Source organism: Coccidioides posadasii, chromosome 4, assembly GCF_018416015.2.
Source record: "Coccidioides posadasii str. Silveira chromosome 4, complete sequence".
Classification (NCBI taxonomy): domain Eukaryota; kingdom Fungi; phylum Ascomycota; class Eurotiomycetes; order Onygenales; family Onygenaceae; genus Coccidioides; species Coccidioides posadasii.
The window spans coordinates 330,852-351,214 of NC_089410.1; the positions used below are offsets into that span (position 1 = coordinate 330,852).

Consider the following 20,363-nt stretch of genomic DNA (forward strand, 5'->3'; position numbering starts at 1 on the left):
CATTATGACGACGGATTCCGTTTGGCAAACGCAGTATTCCTGGGGCTCTGTTGGTAGTTATCCTGCAGCCAATATGCAGCCCACCTGGAAGAGCACCTGAGGCTCTCCAAGTTGTGGTAGTCTCGCTCAGGATCAATGGCTGGGACTGACAGGCCCAGCCTCCTAGCCTTCGCAATGAGGTGTGCCGCCATATGTTTGTGGTAGTTCAAGTTGTCGATCTTGAGCAGGCAGGTGATCCCAAGCTTCATTCTCCAAACAATGCACTTTGTCTGCATGATCCCTGTCTGCCTCATTATTATTTGGCATATGCATGATTCTGTCAACTGATCTGAGTCGCATCCACACCTGGATGCGCAGGCGGTACTTCCACCCCACACAATTCACAATATCACACACAATTGTTGCATGGTCTAGATTCGTGCACTTCCAGACTAGCCAATTGTCAAGTGCCATGCATACCCCACTCGTATTTCAGGGGGCGGGAAGTGATGTGGGTGAGCCTTTAATTTAGTGTCCGGAAGCTGACCAGGGGGAAAAACTCTTTATTTTAATCTCTGCCAATTCCTTATGATCCATAGTTGCCAGTTTCTGGAAACCTACAATATGACAACCAAGCTGACACTTGGCGCTTATGTGATCAAAGTGCTGATGGAACAGGCCAGTAGGTTTGATGCAATGTCTGTGTATCTTGGGAAATTGGCGGATCTTGCAACAAGTCAAGCTGAGGAGATTGCCAAATGGACTTCGAAATTAATTGATGCTGTGACCAAGATTTGACGCTAGACTGAATCCGCAGCTGCAGTGTGTCAGGAATGCCTACAAGATGAACTTCAGATGCTCAAGAGCCAAGGGGATGCAACCAAATGAAAGATCTTAAATACTGCCGAATTGGAATCATCTCGGACCATAGAGGCCAATTTTAGGTTGATATTTGGACTCTCAAGGGAGACTGCATACAAAAGAGGATGGGCTTCAAGACACTGAGTGCTTTGATCCACAAGGTCGAGACCATATGTCCTGCAGCACAATCAACCAAAGTGGCAGCGGAAGACGGCAAAGAAAGCATGGAATAGATGTGCGGGGATTGTCTACAGAACAATATATAAGGAAGGTCGAATTCCCTGGATTTCCTTGAACATTGAACATGTGTTCATGACCTGAAGCCCCTACCAAGTTAAACCTTCAGACTCTTTCACCAAACTCCTCCTGTCATCCCCAAGCAAGCCGGAAATTTTCCTCACGCATTCCATAATGAATGCATTCAATGGTGCTAATACTATGCCAATCCACCCCATCCCGTCCCAAATCTCCATCGTGGACGCATTCTTTCCTGGCTTCACCAGCATATCTGCCACCATACAACAACTCCTCACTGGCAAGCCTCTGTGCCATGAATCGCGAGCTCCATGATCAGCCATAGGGGCCCTGGCATTCCATCCCCACAGACCACGAACCACGACCTTATGTGGCCGGCCTCAATGCCTCCAGCATTTCATCTACACAGGCCATGAACTATGCGGGCTTATGGCGGTCCCTGGCCTTCTCTATTCTCCCTCAATAATCATGGTTGTCCCCAGTTTGGTCTGTGTTTCCCATGGAGACATGGCCGCCCCTAGTCTACTCTGCGTCCCTACTCTTTTCCACATACCTTGTCTTTTTGTGGCCATCCTTAGACTACTCTACTTCCCTACTCCTTTCCAGATTATTTTCCTTTTTTCATGGCCATCCCTAGTCTGCTCTGTGTCCGTAGTGCACTCATCATCCCTACTCCCTTCAACACAACCTGCAGAATCCAAAGGTGACCATCCCTAGTCCGTTCTATGTCCCTAGTGCGCTCAGCGCCCCTACTCCTTTCCATGCTATTCTCTTTCTTTGAGGCCATCCCTAGTCTACTCTACTTCCCTAGTCCTTTTCACACTATCTGTTTTCTTCATGGCCGCCCCTAGTCTTTTCCATTCCTACTTTCCGCCTTTATTGGATGACTATCCCTAGTGCACTCTGTCTCCCTGATTCACTCCTCTTCCCTATTCCTTTCCACCATTCTCTGCTTCCTCATGGCCGTCCCTAGTCCACTCTATATCCCTGCTCCTCTCAATGTTTTCTGATGCATTGTGGCTTCCCCTAGTCCAGTTTTCCTCCTTACTCCTCTCCCTATAATTTGCACTACAGTGGCGGTCCCCAACCCTCTCTACATGCTTTTTTCCCCTTTCCATGTATTTTCTCTTCTCATGGTCAGCCTTGAAGGAACTACACCTTTATACCATGGACTACGTGGCTTGCCTTGATCCTACTAGCATTTTCTTTTATAAATCTGAAATCTGGCGCCTTTATGGCCCTCTCTACACGCCTCCACCTGGAAAAAATCCTATTTATCCCATGGTCATCCCTTATACTTCTCGTTCCAGTTTCACCAGTATTCTCGTGGTGGTATGGCCATCCCTACGCCTCTCCATGTATTTTGATGGATTAGTTCTGTTTCTTCTGTGACTTGAGCAGCATTGACTGTTCACGGAGACACCATGGGCGAAAGATCATCTTATTTATCTGGTATCTTTTGCTCTCTGTTTGTCTTTTACCTTTTTGTTTGTACTCTAAATGAACTATGCCCATTTCAGCATGTGCATCCTTAAGCTTATTTTGGGTTGAAACGGGCAGCCAAGAATGAGAAACAAAAAATGACATCATTCACCATTACTAAGAAGCTCGTGAGAGATCTCTCACGAGCCCCTTGCAAGCCAATTGAAATCAGAGAAGTCTACAGCACACCATCTCACCATGAAATTTCCCCACAATCACTCATTTAACTGGCTGCAGTTTCTGCTTGTAAAAATTTCTGCCAGTTTTGCTCTTCCCAGAATAGGCCTATCAACAGATTGGACCAACAGCGTTGAGTATTGCTGTGGCTGAAGATTGTGGCTGGGGCTGGAAACTCATATATGGACCGTCCTGCCTCTCTGAACCTATTTCAACAGGCAGGACTGACAGGACGGACCAACAGGTTGTCGGAATGTTCTAGAATGAGACCGCCCAATGTTGGCTGGCGGGAGGATCATTGGGCATGTTGAGTTTGATGGTAAGATCTCTCTTGGTCGGTGGGCGGATTGGTTTGATTGATTAATTCTATGCGGGATGCAAGCCATCCAAATGTCCGATTGCTATTAGATGGTCGAAGTTGCCAGGCCACGCAGTGGCAGCTTCTCGGTCATTTCTAAAAGAGGAAAGGAAAGGAATAGGGAGAAAAATGGAGGGAGGCACCTTTGACTATCTGCGAGAAATTAAATGCAGGGCTCGCGAGAGATCTCACAAGCTACCGCAAATCAGCCAGAAATACAGAAGTCCACCGCAAACAGTTTCTCCATGAAATATTCTTCATATACACAGCAAAGTAGGCGTCCCGGCCTATACGTATTGCCCAAAAACGCTTCGGATAAGCTCTTGAGACAGAGTGGCAGGATCATATTCCACCCAGTTCTTATCAATTTCCTGGGGGGTTAGTTTTGGTTCCAACGTTTGACAAGCTCTGTCGTTGATCATCTGCCTTGAAAGCTGTGCTGTGGGGGTTTCCCCAAGTAAGATTTGTTTCACCATGGCATCAAATTCGCGATAAAGTGAAACGGCAGAGGGATGGGCATTAGCAGCATATTTGATAATAAAATCAAGCTTCGGCAGGGAAATTTTGTGGTTGTTGCTAGGTAGGTGAGCGTCGCCGTATGATAGCTGATGATAGCTGATGGGTGCGGCAGGATAGTCAACTTACATCACCTTACTTAAAACATCGCCACAGACAACCAAACACCCAAGGCGTAATACGCTTGCGGCTCGCCACCAGCGACTACCCTGTCTCTTTTCATCTTGAAGTTTTCTTCGGAGTGTCTTCTTTGCTACCGCATCCATTGAGTCCCATGTCTGCGGATGCATGCACCTCAGCAGATGATCGGTTGTGAGGGTTGAAGCACGATGCTGCTCGGGGTTTTCAAAGTTTCCAGAATGCATATCACTTCGCCATTTCTGTGTTAGTGTTTCATAAGTTAGATATAATAACGTGCGTGAGATGCGAAGCCGTAGTTCCTGATTCGAACTCCGGGCTACAAGCATATTGACATATCGAAAGACATGACAGAATTTCTCCAGCGCCGAACAGTTCATCAAGGTAGGAAGCTTGATGGCATCTTCAGACCAGAAATCCTGCTGCCACACACAGGAGTCTTGGTATTCAGACAGATCTTGTCTGATAAGGCCTTCGCCGACTTCAAGGGCCTGTTGAAGACCTGGAACAAGAAGCCCGTGAAGCCCAAGTGACAGACGCACAAGTACTCTGTATTCCTTGGCTGTAGACACGGCCTGTTGCTTCTTCCCTTGACGCTTCCTCAAAGACCGATCCTGCCCGATCGACAATCGGGAGGACTTTATCTGGCCAGCCACAAGTCGCTGTGATTTCGGCCTATGGCCAGGTTTTTTGGAAGCCATTGCGGGTTCCGGGAAGTGGTTAGCAGGCGGTTCAGAGGGAGGTTCTGAGGGCGGCGTGGGAAGGCCCATAATGAGGTCAGTACCGTTTACTTTCTGTGAATTATCCTCTGGAAAACAGTCTGCTGGAGTCGAGGGTTGTCCTCCACCAGCAGTCTCTCGCAGCAAGTGAGCATCATCTGGAGAGGATACAAATGAAGGAGTGTTCTCAGCGCCCGATCCTAACTGGTCTTGGTGGCTTGTCATAGAATAACCATAATTCAGCCAAGCCGCATTATCAAGTATCATCGCATCCCCGTCCTCTGGCAGCTTCAATAGTGCGGGGTTTATCGTATCTGGAGGTGGATCAGGAAATGAAGGGCAATTGGGAGCAGGGAACATTCCTATTAGTGCACAAGTCAGCAACCCAGAATTCAAGTTGGAACCGGAGAAGATTGTCATCGGGGTTACCCTCTCCCTGCGCTACGGCCGGTAGCGCTGGCGGCGCTTTCCTCGAGGAAGCGTTCATTTGCAGGTCTGAGTGATTGTAGCTTCGAAATACAAATGATGGAGGATTTGGTTCGTAGATCTTCACGCTCTCTAACAGTTTCGCAGTTTTCGCAGCCCTAAGGTGCTCGAGAAGACGTAGTAAATCACATACACGTGAAATAATCTGTCTGTCAATGGTGTCGGCAGTATCTGGCATCCCCTCTGCATTCTCTCGCCCCTACAGACACTATAAGCGATCCTACAGCGAAGAAAAGCGAACAACTCACCATGAACGTAATTGAGTAAACACTCATACTGTACCATACGTAAAGTAGGGAGAACGTAGCAGAGAAGCCCAATCAAGAAGTGCAAACTCACTGGTGTGGCAGGACGAAAGAGCATATGACGGCAGACGGCGCCAAAGCAGAGGGGGAAAAATGAGTGACTTGAAGAAGCCGATAGAATTCCCCGAAGAGCGTGGAGCCGCCCGCGTGGAACCGTCATCGTGCTTGCGAGGTACCTTGCGCCAAGGCGGGGATTTAAGCGTCTGCCCCTGAGTTTCCAAAGTAGGAGCACCATCATTTTTGACGCAGCAACCAATTTGAGGTGCGCAGCCTTTGTTGGTTCCACAAGTCTGGGCTTACGTTTTTAATGATAGGCGACGCGAGCCTTTTGGGAAACACGGCGGGAAAAACCGAACATTCGAGTCGCGCGCCGTTTTATTGCCGCGACATGCTTTTCGTGGTCAGAAATCCAGAAATCCAGAAATCCAGTAACTGCAAAAAATGCAGAAATGCCAACCTCATACCAATCAGCCTTCTCGCCAGCTCATGATTTTGTCAAAGGTCTCGCCGTTTATGAGGTAGGGCCACCATTTCTGAGGGCCACTCGTCTTCCCCTGCCATGAATGAACACCTCCATCCTTCATGTTTGCCATCATGCTTCAACCAGTGCATGATGTTTCCGCCCGTCGCAGAGTACAGCAGATGCGGCGGCGACGAATGCCCACGTTGAAAGATATGTTATATCGCTACTCCGCTGAGTGTTATAGCCGTGTGGATCTGGTTGGTGCCGAGTACTCACTACCAAGCAATACTGCAGGACAGGCACGAAAACCAGTGGTCAAATATTTTACAATAAGTTTCACGCCCAAGCAGATGCCAGATCGCGAGCGCTCCAGCCTCCAAAGGATGCGGTATAATTGATCTCGGAGCTTGGGTTAAGTCGGATTGCTAGCCGCCGGCATGGATGGCAAGAGGAAAGTCAAAACTATTCTCTCAACACTAACCCAGAGTCTACCTCTTTTCCACCATCCCAGAAAGATCTGGTAAGTCTCCTGATACAGTCTAGGTTTGAGAAGTACTATAGTAACACACCAATAGGATATCCTCCTGTTGGTCAAACAACGATGGAAAGCTATCAAAACAGCCTCGCTTGGGGACACACAGAGCCGTCAGTCCAGCAATCACGCAAATATGTAGAGGCAAGATCAACCCCAGCGCCTATCTCCACATTATTAACAAGGCCAACTCTGATAGGTGTCAATGCGGACACGGATCAATACCGTACAGCACGCACCGTTAGAACTTCGAAACTAAACAGACGGACGACACTGGATGCAGGCAGGCAAGTCCCCATGCATAGTCAAACATAATTTTGCGCAAGCCGTCAATGGTAGTACAGGCAGCTAAATTATCTTAAGAACAGGACTTTTGGATCAATTCACCCACAGTGCTATCAAGCATACGAGTGTATATACAGACAGAAGTTGAGGCCGCCAGGAAACGCCTAACAAAGCAAACACACGGAACTGGTAGGAAGACTATGAGTATGGAAGCTCCAGGGAAATGAGCTGTTTCTGTAAGGCAACCTGTTTGCATGGGGAGCTTGGAGGAATTGTCATGGTCCAATGTCGGAGATGCCCATGAGCCCGGCCAAAGTCTCAATACGCTTCTTATATTTCTCAAGTTCAGCGATGGCCCGGCGGTTCACTTCCCTCAATTTCTCAATCTCCTTTTGTGCTAATGAGCCATCGCTTCATTTGCTGCTGAAAGTGCTCGGTTTTGAGATTCAAGGGTTGATATCTGCATCTCCGATGTTATTGCACTCTTCCCTTGGCCTATTATCTGTGCTGCCGCCGCCGCTCCCCTGCGCATGCGTTGCGCTGCTTGACGCCCTTCACCAGGCCCATCGGCCTTTGATGTGGACGGTTTACCTGTTGTCAAGGCACGCATGGCGTTGTCATCTCGCGCGGCGTGGGATGTGGTGACTGAGGATGGATTGGCCTCGTACTGTCGGCATCGAGCGCGTTCAAGGTCACGCTGGATAATTGCTAGACCTGCTTTCTCCCTCTGTTGAACAATCTCATCCATAGGAGTTTATTTGTTAAGTTCATCTCGTGTTCCGTATTTCGCATTTGCTTCGCGGCAACTTTATTTTTCTTGCGGAGCGCCGTGTTCGTCTCCATAAGATGATTGACACGAGCCGCAAGCTGTTCCCTTTGGTCACGCATACTTTTTAGCTGGAAAGTCAAACTGTTGACATGCTGCTTCATGTCAACCACGGCCTCCTCAGCTTCAGCTGCCCAAGTTTCGATGGTGTCATTACATTGCTTCTGGTTAGCGAGCTCTTCCTTCAGAGAGCTGATCTCGGCATCGCGTGACTGGGCTCGTTGTTTTGCGCTCTTTTTCCTCAACTTTCCCCTGTTTGTTGCCTTCGCCAATTTCGAACGAATTTCAGAGAGCTCCTTGGCGTGGCCACTCAATGTCGTCTGCCACCCTGCCATCTCATCACAATGTAACTTCTCGAGGTGCTCGATCACTGCCAGCTGTTCGGTGGTGATGTCGTCTTCGACCGTGAATAATTCGGTCTCGCCATGAGGGTGGATTGATGGCACAGACGCCGAACGTCGCAAAACGAATCTCCCTTCCGAGCCAGGCGAATAGTGCTGTCTTGGTTGGTCCAGTGTGAGGTTTTCCTACAGGGCATTAAGGGTTAGCAAAGTGAGAGACTCTCTGATGAGCATGTTTGACGCACCGCAAGGTAGGGAGGTCGGGAGCTTCTCACTGAGGGTGATCACACGAACCTAGGAAGGAAGATGAAGGGCAGGTTGAGGGATGGCCTCATTGATATGCACATGAAAACACAGAAAATGGCGGCGCGACCAGACGTTTCTACGAGCCATGGATTTCAAGGTTACTTGGGCTAGCCGTGGCTGGATCCTCAGCTGTCTTACAATATACGGTAATCTTTCCCCACAGCTTTTTGGCCCTTCTCACCTGCAGTTTGCTCCGAAAGCCATGGAAGCGAACCGGTCCTCTCGCCACAACCCCCTGGGAAACGATGCCACTTCAATAGCGTGTGTGCGATAATTCTCATATAAGCCTAGCAGTATCATGCGAAACACTGCGTGCCGGAAATGCTACCTTCATAGAATCGATTCTCAATCGAAAATCATTGAATCACCTCCCGCGATTGAACACAGAAAAATCAGACGCCATGACGCGGAGTTGCCTGGCTAAGGAAGACTCCGCGTGGATCCCCTGACATAGGAATGAGAGCAATGTAGAGAGTTGGCCGAGAAAAACGAAATGGGCAAACAGTTACAGGCGTTAGGCAAGGAAGCCGAAGACGAAAGTCGGGTTGCCTTGCCACGGACGCCAATATACCACTATACCTGAACCGGCATAGTGGCGCTAGGTCACTCTAGGAAATTAGGACCTCGCACCATCACGATTATCACTACATACAACAGTAAATCTACCTTGTTTCTGATCCCCATTGGCCTGTGATATTCTTTGGCAAATAAGGCTCTCTCATCAGTGATCCTTATGAGCTTGTGCTTGGTAGTTCCTCTTTGTCTAAAGTGGGAAGGTCTTGCAAATCGATAATAGCCGTCGCGCCTCAAAAGCTCCGAGTGTGTACCCCTTTCTATGATCTTGCCGTCACCTACTACAAGTATCTGGTCTGCCTTCTTGATGGTAGAAAGGCGGTGTCTGTGAGAATAGTTAGCAGCAACACAAGCCGCCTTGAGAAATACTTACGCAATGATTATTGTGGTCCGACCGGTCGAGAGCCGCTGCAGACCCTGCTGAACCTGTGATTCTGTCTCACTGTCCAAGCTGGCGGTGACTCCGTCCAGGAGGACAATCTTTGGGTTCTTAAGGATCACCCGTGCTACTGCAACACGCTGCTGTTCCCCGCGTGACAAGCTTGGCTCACCGTCTCCCACGAGAGTATTGTAGCGATCGGGGAAACTCATAATCTTATCATGAATGGCAGCAGCTTTGCATGCATCCATGACCTCCTCATCCGTGGCATCCAGCCTCCCAAAGTGAACATTGGCCATGATCATGTCACCGAAGAGCTCTGGGCTCTGGGGAACAATGCCGAGTGTTGCTATCAGACTATCAAGGGTGACTTCGGAGATATCCTGCCCATCAATGTAGATAGTTCCAGCTGTCGGATCGTAAAATCGGACGAGCAAATCTAGAATTGTTGATTTTCCTTCTCCAGATTTTCCAACAATGGCCGTAATCCGGTTTGGGGAGGCTTCAAAATCCAGGCCCTTTAAGACCTTTCTTCTGGGATCATAAGAAAATTCGACGTCCCGGAATGCTACCTGTCCCTCTTTGTAAACCAGCTCTTGAGCGCCGGGCTCATTGGTGATAGTTGGCTTCTGGCGCAGTACGTCAAACAGAGCCTCAGCATCTATCATACCCTTGACAATATTTCCGAACCCAGCCACGAGCTGATTGAGAGGGCCGGAGAGCTGAGCCCAATAGGTAAAAAGCATTACAAAGTGACCAATCGGCTTAGTACCCGACGCAACCTTGGACGCGGTGATGATGCTGGCGGCCATCGGGCCCAGAAGAAGGATTGAACTATGCTATCCACGATGGATCATATCTTCGACGCGGTTCCAGATGTCAGTTGGCCCCGAACGGCCGAATGGAATTGGGACTTCAGATATGGGATGCGACCATAAGATGATGCGGTTTTCCACTGGTCCAAGGACCCGCTCAGGAAAGCCTGCTCGTCGAACTGTTTTGTATCCCAATCTCTCCAACAATTGCACTTGGTTTGCATAGTCCTGCCAGATGTCCACACAAACATCAGGGCTGCTGTTGCAACTACCAGTGATGTAAAGGGAGGGATCCAAGCAATAGTATAAGACACTGATGGCCAAGGCGAAATCCACAAGTGTTGGGATAACTGAGGTATATATGTGAATGGTGAGATCTTTTGTGTCTAGACAGTGGTATATTTTTTTAGTTATAGTGTTAGAGTGATTTTGTTCATGAAAGTCACATGACAGGGACATGACATGATCATATGCTGCAGTGATGATCACCCCATATGAATAATTGTCTAGGGGCTTGCTCAATAGTGCCTTGAGAGCTGACAATACCATCAGAATTTGCAACAAGATCTGTCAGCAATCCAAACTGTATGGGGATACTTATGTTCACTACCTACGCCACAATCACCCAACCTCCCATAGATAGGTATAGGAGTTGATAACCTGTTTTTCCTGATGGCCAAAGGAAACAAAACATATTCTATTGAACAACATTTAGTGATGCCAACTTGTATATAGTAGAGCATACTATCTTGAGGAATTTTAAAGCATCCAACAAGCTACCTCCAGTAGCAGAGCTATAGATGTCAAGAGTCTCAGAAGAGTGAGATTGACTTTTCTGTAATACTAGAAGAGATATACTCTCTGCATTAAATGCTTTTCTCTTGATTCTCTGGATATGTGAAATAAGAGCAGCTGATACAAGAGCCATGAGAAGTGTGAGTCTGACACTGCAGAATAAAACACTTGCAACTAAATTTGGAACATAATATAAATTAGAGATTCAGAGAAACAGAAACTCAGTAGTTAGATAAATTATCCAGACTCAAAAGAATGAATAGTCAGTGGATGTTCTGGAATCAATAAATCAGAGCAGAATCATTAGCCATACAACTGTAAGGATTTGCTGTGAACCCCTTACATGAATGAACAGCACCTGTGAAGGCCAGAGGCCTCAGCTCACAAGCTGCTGGAAGTTGCATGTGTTCTTGTGAGGCATTAAGTCATGTGCTTACAAGCACACATAAAAGACTGTCACTGTATAAATCTCTTGCTGGAAGACAGTGGCAATCTTGTTTACAAGTCATATATAGTTGCCAGAATACAGATCTTTTATCTTGTGTACTCTTTTTTATATATATTCCTTCTAGAGATTCATTGTTACACTGATCCACATGTATGATCCTCACATTTTGCCACTCTTCTTTAATGACACCTGACAATGATATTAATATAAAGAAGTCAATCTTCTGAAACTTGCAAATCTGGAACATCAGCTGAAAACCTATCTGAAGAACAAACCCAAGTTTACAAAGAGATAATCAATCTTGACATCTCATCTCTCTTAACTGTAGATGAAACAAGCACCACAAACTCAGAAAGAAAGTCTATTCTGACACCAAAAGACAAAATTCAACAGCTTCACAAGAAGACCAAGCTACTAAAGAAAATAATAAAATGACAAGAGAAGTTGAATGCTTTTCAGAACACTCAAAAGCACTTATGAAGTGAATCTCTTGATATGACTATCTCCAACCCAACACCCACAAAGCATCTGTTGATCTTGAGACCACCACAACACACAAAGCACTACCAGACTGAAACCTACATAGAATATCACCAGTTTATCTCAGATATTGAATTCATTCACAACACAAGCAAACTGAATAATGAGAATACCCTTACATATACTCTTACAGAACTTGGTTATATTGAAAAAGATCTTTGAGAGGCCCACTGTAAAGGCAATCCATCAAAAAACAACTGGACTGGCCTTAAAGAATTTCTACATGTGAGGCTAGAAGATCTAGCAAACCATATGTGAAACTCTTGATGAGCAATCTTTGATCTTTGCAAAAGTTTAGATGAAATTAATTATGCCTATTGCCAACAATTTCTAGAGCTTATAACAGAGATTGGTGAAGAACTTGAAGATTCTGTGAAAATGAAGAAGAACCTGTTTATATGGGGCTTGAATAAGCTCATGCAAATCAAACTGGATGAACAGCTGGAGATATCAGATGATATTGATGATATAGTAGCACTGGTCATTCAGCTCTGATCAAGTATGTCAGTAGTCTATACAAAGAATATCTTACATGTGAAGTCTACCAATTCAGTTGGAAGTGCTTACAGAGGTATGAAGACCAATAACTCAAAGCTGTGAATAAATAAGAGAAGTCAATCCCAGAGGCCTGCTCAGAAGATGGAGAAGAATCTTATCAAGAATTATAAAGTCTTGAAAAAGAATGAGAGGTGCTTTGAGTGTGGCCAAAAGAGTCATCTTGCAAAAGACTGTTTCAAGAAGAAGAAGAGTAGCAAATAGAAAGTTGAGAGGTTGTAAGTAGATAGAATCAATATAATGAAGTTGTTCAAGAACAGTCTTCTTGCTCTCTCTTCTATTGTTCTAGGTATGCAAAGCTTAACTGATAGAAGCATTATCTGGTCAGCACTAATAGATTCAGACTGTCAATCTCTAGTGATCAGTTTGTGATTGGCCACAAAGCTAGATCTAGAGATGCACAGGATATCTATAGAGATTGAAACTGCTATGAATCATGAGAATATCACTCTTGCAGAAGGGATTGTGAATATATTCTTTGAAGTCTGTGACTCTCAGAGAAACTAGTAGTTGTTTCATGAACAAGTGATAGTTGTGAATATAAGAGATGAGATGCTAGTGGGTTTGAGCTGGCTGCAGCAACACAATCCCAAGATGTGTGTCAAGAAACTAAGGCTAGAGTTCCAAACTGTGTGTCACAACCCACTTATAAAGATTAAACTAGTTAATCTCTCAGAGCTTGTGGAAGAAGGAAAGCCCATCTATATAATAACTCTCTGTGAATCAGAACAGGTGGTGACAGCAGATCTAGATCTCCAGATACTGGAAGTCTACCACAAACTCACAGAAGTGTTTAGTGACAAGAGAGCTTGAGAGCTGCCACCATACTGTGAAGATGATTTGGCTATAGATCTTAAACTAGAGAAGCAGCCAGAATTTGAAAGAACATACAAACTTTTGCAAGCTGAGCAAGAGACTCTTTATGAATATCTGAGCAGTGCTCTAACCCATGGATTTATCTGATCTTTCAAGTTATCTGCAGGAGCACCCATTCTGTTCACATTCAAGAAGAATAGCAGACTAAGAATATATGTGAACTATCATAATCTGAATTCAAAAACAGTCAAGAATAGATATCCTCTACCACTGATTGAAGATGTGTTATATAAGCTTGCAGGAGCTGCAATATTCACTCAGTTAGATGTCAAGAACATCTACTATAGACTGAGAATTTGTGAAGAAGATGAGTGAAAGACTGCATTTCAGACTTTACAGAGACTATTTGAGTACTTGATAGTGCCTTTTGGACTCACAAACACACCAGCAGCTTTCCAATCATATATCACAAAGGCACTTAGTGAATATCTGAATGTGTTTGCAGTGGCCTATCTTGATGATATGGTTGTGTACTTGACTTGTGAGAAGAACCATGAGAAGCATGTGAAATTAGTACTTAAGATACTCAAGAATACAGATCTTTATTGCAAGCTGGCAAAGTGCAAGTTCAATACTCACAAGATTAACTATCTTGGGTATGTTATAACACCAGATGGTGTTCTTATGAAGAAGAGCTGCATGAACACTATTCTTGACTGGCCAGAGCCAACCAGTAAGAAAGAGATCCAGATCTTCTTAGAATTTACAAACTTTTACAGGTGCTTTATTCCAAGATTCTCTAAGATAGCCTGTGGCCTGACTGCTCTTCTGAAGGAAGAAGAAGCAAAGCTAAGCAGATACACATAAAGAGACATGAGAAGAGAAGGCAACACTTTCATGACTGAGAAAGGTTGTGAAGTCTTTATAAGTCTGAAAAGAGTATTTACAGAAGATGTTATGCTTCACCATTTTGATATAGAACAGAAGACCAGATTGAAAACAGATGCATCTGGCTTCACAATATGTGATATTCTATTACAGCTGATAAAGAATGGCATCTGGGTTCCAGTTGGGTTTTATTCACAGAAGATACAATCTGTGGAGATGAACTACAATATTTATAATCAGGAACTGCTTGCAATTGTGGAGTTATTTAGATATTAGCACTGCTAATTGGAAGGCTTGCAAACACCAGTTCAAGTTCTTACAGATTATGATAGCTTGTGCTACTTTCAGACTGCTCAAGACCTCTCACAAAGACAGATCTGCTGGGTGCAAAGACTGACAGTCTTTTGGTTCACAGTTGACCATGTGAAAGAAACTAAGAATCTGGCAGATAGACTCTCATGAAGACCTGACTATACCAAGAAGACTGATCTAGATGATAAGGAGGATTGTGAGACTGCAAACCAACTAAGAGTAATGCTTATAAAGGAGCAAGAGACCACAGAAAAGTTGAAACTGACAGCTCAAGTTTCTTCAAACCAGAGAGAGAAGAAAGAAGATAAGAATGCATAACTCATCTCTATAAAGCTTCAGATTGAGACCAAGAAACTACTTACAAAGATTGTCTTGAAAGACACATGCAAAGTGAAGAAGATTGTAATGCAGGTTCAGAAGACCAAAGACCTGATCTGTAAGAAGAATTCTTATGAAAAGAGCAGCTTCAATCTGTTGGCATCACTGCCAAATCTACTATAAAGTGATGACTATACAGCTGAGGTCTGCAAAGGCATTAAGATAGATACAAAGAAATTCATGATGTGGAAAGAGAAGAAGAGTATTCTCTATAGAAATAGTTGTGTGTACATCTCTCAGAATGAGGCTCTGTGAATAGAGCTGATTAGGCATTATCATAACCTACCTCTTGTGGGGTATTTTGCTACAGCAAGAATGTATGAGCTTATAGCTTGTAAATACTTTTAATCAAGAATGAGAGAACTGGTGAAGAAGTGTTGTGAAGACTGTAGAGTCTGTCAGAACTCAAGAAGAGTTTGCAGAAAGCTTCAAGAAGAACTATCACTCTTATCAATCTCAAATTACTCTTGAGAATCTATTAACATGGATGTTATTACAGATCTTCCTGCAAGCCTGAATTTTGAGAAGGTGCAGTTTGACTGTATCCTGGTTATAGTGAACCAGTTCACAAAGATAGCTCACTTTATCCCTATAATAAAAAAGCTGACATCAGAGAAATTGGCCCATCTCTTTATTCATAAGATAGTGAGATTGCACAGATTACCTGCAAGCATAGTAACAGATCAAGAATCTCTGTTCACAAGTGAATTTTGGAGTGATTTGGCTTATATCTTGAAGATCATAAGGGCAATGAGCACAGCATTCCACCCACAAACTGATGGTTAGACTGAGAGACTGAATAGTGTGCTGGAACAGTACCTGCAAAGCTATGTCAATTATGATCAAGATAACTAGGTGATGTGGTTGCCAATGACTGAGTTCACATACAATAACTTACAACAGGCTTCTACACAGAAATCATCTTTCCAGCTGATATATGGGTTGAATCCACAAACAGAATTCTTGAACCCTGATGAGTATAGCTATATGTGCAAGAATTCAAGAAATCAGGCAGAGGCAATGAGATTGCTCTATACAGAGATCAAGAAATCACTCATGAAGGCACAAGTCTACCAGAAGAAGTACTACAACCAGAAGCACATTACAAAGATTTTTTAAATGGGAGACAAGATGTAGCTCAACCTTCACAATATCAAGACCACACAGCCTAACAAAAAACTGGATTTGTTGAGGCATGAGCCTTGTAGAATTATGAAGAAGATAGACTTGCAAGTCTACAGACTGGAGCTGCCTCCAGATCTGTAAACTCATAATATCTTTTATGTATCTCTGCTCCACAAACACAAGACCTGTGAAGAAATTGATAGCTCGCCTCATCACAAAGTTTGTAAGACAGACAAGAATGAAAAGAAGTACCAGGTCTGTAAGATAATCAACTTAAAGAGAGAGAGTCATAAGCTGTGGTACAGAGTACATTAGAAAGAATATAATGATAAGAAGAACAAGACATGGTTTCCTGTGAGCAATGTTCATTCACTAAGAAAGCTACTCCAACAATTCTATAGTAGGAACCTGGACAAGCCTGGTTTGTGAAAGAGATGGATGGAGGTAGTGGAACTAGAAAATGGGTTAGAAAGAGAAAAGACATAGTCAAACTGAACTAAATTCAATTGATTTCAAAACAAAAGAAGAAAAAACTAAACTAAGACTATATAATTAGAGCCTCCAGCTTCTTCTACAAAGATCTGTAACAACTATCTATAATCTTACTGCTGGAAAGAGCAAGCAAGGTGCCTACAGTATAGACAGTTGTTATATTTTTGACCCAAGCCTGCAGAAATGCACTCTGTAAAGACTATATTACTATAGTCTTACTAAGCTCTCTTGCAGGTAGAGCACTTCTGTTCAGATAGTGGCTGGGCTCCAGCTCAAGTTACAAGAATTTTCTTGCAGAGCTGAGCATACACAGCCAACTGGTTTGGATTATTCAAACCAGCAATAAGTACAGGTCTTTGAATAGACTTGTAACACCATGCTCTTTCACAGACAGACAAAGCTTGTGCCCCTGTGTGGAGAGAGAGGCCTGAGAGAATCACTGGATTGGCCCACAACACACTAGCAAAAGTAGCAGCTGATTATATTTGAGTGAAGATGGTCTGAGATTATCATTATCAGTCTTACAGAAGGGGTGCTGAGCAGTCCCAAGCACTTTACAGGATCACAGCACTCACAAACCCTGCTGACACAGAGAGAACAACAACAACAATTTAAAGAAGATTAGTCACAAACTGAAATATAATAGAGAATACTCATATTTCTGGCCAGGGCTGGAGCAATAACTACAGAGAAGAGAGACAGAGCAGCAGAACTCTAACTCCATCAGCATGTGAATCAATATCAGCTTGTGAGAAGCACTTACAGCTTGAGCTGGCACAGAAGAAATGATGATAACTAGTAAAGAGAAAAGAGAGAGAACAACAACATTCTAGAACTGTCAGTTGCAAACACTTCCCAAACTTCCCACAACTACTTACTGAAGACTTAATCTTATCTGCAAAAGAGAGAGTGGGGGTTCTCTCAAGAGAGAAAAGCAGAGACAAGTCACAAGAGAGAGAGAGAGAGAACTGTATATCAGCAGCAACTGCTAACAAGCATCAGTCTCTCTACAAACCAAACCCCACATAAAGACAAAATCTAATAACCACACAAAGCAAAGACACAACCAGAGATGAACTCACTAGCTTGTGGTCTTTCAGCCAATTACACAGAACATTAAAGTGAAGCTATTTTTCTTCCAGAACATCAGAAATCTCCTGCAAGCCTGCCTCCCACACAAAGCAGTGCTTGAAGAGTTCACTTATCTTGATAATAGTAATATAGACTAGAGAAGAAAGAGAAGAAAAGAAGAGAAAGAGAAAGCAAGAGAAAGCTCTCTCTTAAGCTAGTGTTTATTATCTAATAGTGACACAGGGCTAGCAAGAACAATAAAGACTCTCTACACATTGTTGTGTTATTGAATTCTGTTGTGTTATTAGAGTTGTGTTGATATCACATCTCTAGTGAGGCTGTACTCTTTTTCTTATAAGGAAATTTTTATTTTTCCCAAGAGATTTTTTGTTTTTCTACTCATAAAGATTTTTAATGAGACAGCTGCCTTGAGGAACCAAGACTTACAAGAGAAGAGAATCTGTAAGAATTCATCACAAACCTCTTATACAGATAAACAGCACCTGTGAAGGCCAGAGATCTCAGCTCACAAGCTACTGGAAGTTGTATATATTCTTACAAGGCACTAAGTCACATGCTTACAAGCACACATAAAAGACTGTCACTGTGCAAATCTCTTGCTGAAAGTCAGTGGCAATCTTGTTTACAAATTATACATAGTTGCCAGAATACAGATCTTTTACCTCACATACTCTTTTCCATATATATTCCTACTAGAGATTCATTGTCACACTGATTCACATGTACGATCCTCACAACAACACTTAAAGCACACAAGTAGAACTGTAAATAGTAAATACTGGTCAGCAAGTTCTAAAGTTTATATCTGATGTTAATATAATTATATACAAGCTTACTGTTTACTATTTGAAGATTGCTACTCTCTTGAGTAAAGTAAGTGAGAACAAGTGCTTTCACTATCTACAAGATCAGTTAGTATATGGCAGTAGACACAAAGACTTGATAAGTAATATATAAAGTCTAGTAACACAGCTGCCATCAAGTACCTAATTATGCATCTTCAACACCATGTGAATCTTTTATTATTTGTGCTACTCTTGGCTACAGCTCTTTGGATGCAGGCAAAGATAAAGAAGACCAATATTAAGAAGAGAGATACTGAGAAGTAGAGAAGATTTACCAGAACCTGGCTGCTCTGAGAAGGTGTGTGATCCATGGAGCTGTGTAGTATTAGAAACTTGAGAATGTGAAGCAGACAGAGCACTGCAAGACCCCAGGTGCCAAGGGACTTCTCCTTATGTACTGTAGGGGCCATGACCAGGCCGGCAGCCAGCCTGGCTGTCTGTCAAGGATATCATTTGTGCGAGGTTAATAGAGGCATATTGGAACTGGAGCTAGGAAGAAACCACATACCCAAACTGGAGAGGAAACAGGGACCTGGGTCTATGCACTTGGTCTGCATTATGATAGAGATTCTATGCATTTTCTTTTCTTCCTTGCCCAATGGCAATGGCTAAGCAAGACTGTAGAAAGAACTGTGGGAGGCCATGAATAGATCAGCCTTGCCTATGTGGATAGCAAGTTTTATAATACACATATATATAAATGTTTATGAGCTTCATAAATCATCTATAGTCTTCTGAATAGCATTTATTATTCTGTTTTTCAGCAATGTACAACTATACATTGTCAATTTATGAATGTGAACACATGAGATGTGTTGTTAAGGCATGGTGCACAGTGTATCAGATAACAAAGAGACAATATTCTTTGAGAATTATTGAGAAGTAAGCTCATCTTTTCTTTGCTCTTTTATGTAATAAGAGAACTAACCTGACTTAGAAAAAACACAAAAAATCAGTGTAGTATATGAAAATAAAACTGAGTTATCTTATTCTAATTGTGCTATTATAGAGAAATGCAGAGAGAACAGTCATTTGTCTCTGATATTGCTTGACAAAATGAAAGAAGTTATCTTGTAGTACTGAAAAGCTGCAGAGACCAAATTAAAGACCAGCTAGCAGACAGGCTGTCTTGTGAACAGAGAAAATACTAGTATATTTATATAAAAGTTTTGCAGTAATGATGGAAGCTGTTTTTGATTATAGTGTCTTAGATATAATTAGGAGCTGTTTTGGAAGTATCAGTATTAAAGACTGGAACAAGATGTGGAATGCAAATATATTACAAATTATAATTAAATTCTGAGCCTGAGCCATTCTCTCTCTTGAAATAGAGTCTAGTTAAATTCAGATTGAGATTTACTGCATCTATTAATAATCTCTTTATCTCTTTGTCTTTATTGTTTTTTCTTGTTGACATTGTTAATACTGTTATAGGTGAATCTTTTAAGAAGTCTCTACTGACTGTAAGAGCTAACTGACAGATTATCTTTTACTATTTGAATGAAAAGATATTATAGCTTCAGAGAGAAAATAATACTGACAAGCTTATTTTTTGTACTTTTTGCAGTAACAGTTATATTCTGATACAGAGATAACTGACTGAGCTTAGTAGCATAATCTTTGAAATTTGTTCTGTAAAGTATATTATCTTCTAGCTCTGGAATAATAGTAAATATTTCAATAAGGGTGTTACGAACGTAGACCTAGACCAACCAAGCATTGGACAATGTCAGATGTTCAGGGGTATTCACGTGACCCCAATGCTGAATGTATAAGGATCACATGATTTGCATGGATTGTGGGAAGCCCAGCATTCAGTCTCTGAGTGAGGGGACCCCTACATTTTACACACAACTCTCTCCCATCAGTTGTGGGCATTGTACCTACTTAGCTCTTTTGTATCCCTAATCCTGGGAAAATCTACATGACCTACAATCAGTTCCCCTAACATTCTGAATGCTCTGACATACAATTGCCTAAGTCAGTACAATGCCACCAAGACCCATGAGATGAACCACAACAACACCCCACATTGCAGACCCAACAGAGATAGACACCAATATGGAGGAGATGAACATTGATGAAGGTGCTGGTAGCAGTGGAGCCACCACCAGTGAGACACCAGCAGACAATACAGGCAACAGAGATACACCCCTCAATACATTGGACAAAACCCAAAGGGAGGAGACCTTGAAGAAAAGAAGGCACATCTGCAAAAGAATCTAGCAGACATACATGAACAAAACAAGATACACAGGCTGCAGAAGCAGATAGAATACAA

The 20,363-nt window shown here is 43.2% G+C and overlaps 4 protein-coding genes across 4 annotated transcripts; 1 reads left to right on the forward strand and 3 right to left on the reverse strand.

Moving 5' to 3' along the window:
- Positions 1 to 603: 603 nt before the first annotated feature.
- Positions 604 to 777, forward strand: D8B26_007046 (uncharacterized protein; the record flags this gene model as incomplete). Its single annotated transcript, XM_066125394.1, has 1 exon — positions 604 to 777. The coding sequence occupies one exon, from the start codon at positions 604 to 606 to the stop codon at positions 775 to 777; it is 174 nt and encodes a 57-aa protein (XP_065981476.1).
- Positions 778 to 3,399: 2,622 nt separating this feature from the next.
- Positions 3,400 to 5,246, reverse strand: D8B26_007047 (uncharacterized protein; the record flags this gene model as incomplete). Its single annotated transcript, XM_066125395.1, has 4 exons — positions 3,400 to 3,688; positions 3,758 to 4,847; positions 4,915 to 5,170; positions 5,220 to 5,246. The coding sequence occupies 4 exons, from the start codon at positions 5,244 to 5,246 to the stop codon at positions 3,400 to 3,402; spliced, it is 1,662 nt and encodes a 553-aa protein (XP_065981477.1).
- Positions 5,247 to 7,264: 2,018 nt separating this feature from the next.
- On the reverse strand, positions 7,265 to 8,058 carry D8B26_007048 (uncharacterized protein; the record flags this gene model as incomplete). Its single annotated transcript, XM_066125396.1, has 2 exons — positions 7,265 to 7,909; positions 8,014 to 8,058. 2 exons carry the CDS (start codon positions 8,056 to 8,058, stop codon positions 7,265 to 7,267), a joined length of 690 nt encoding a protein of 229 aa, XP_065981478.1.
- A 913-nt stretch (positions 8,059 to 8,971) lies between these two features.
- On the reverse strand, positions 8,972 to 9,793 carry D8B26_007049 (uncharacterized protein; the record flags this gene model as incomplete). The annotated part of the gene is made up of 1 exon (XM_066125397.1): positions 8,972 to 9,793. The coding sequence occupies one exon, from the start codon at positions 9,791 to 9,793 to the stop codon at positions 8,972 to 8,974; it is 822 nt and encodes a 273-aa protein (XP_065981479.1).
- Between the last annotated feature and the right edge of the window lie 10,570 nt (positions 9,794 to 20,363).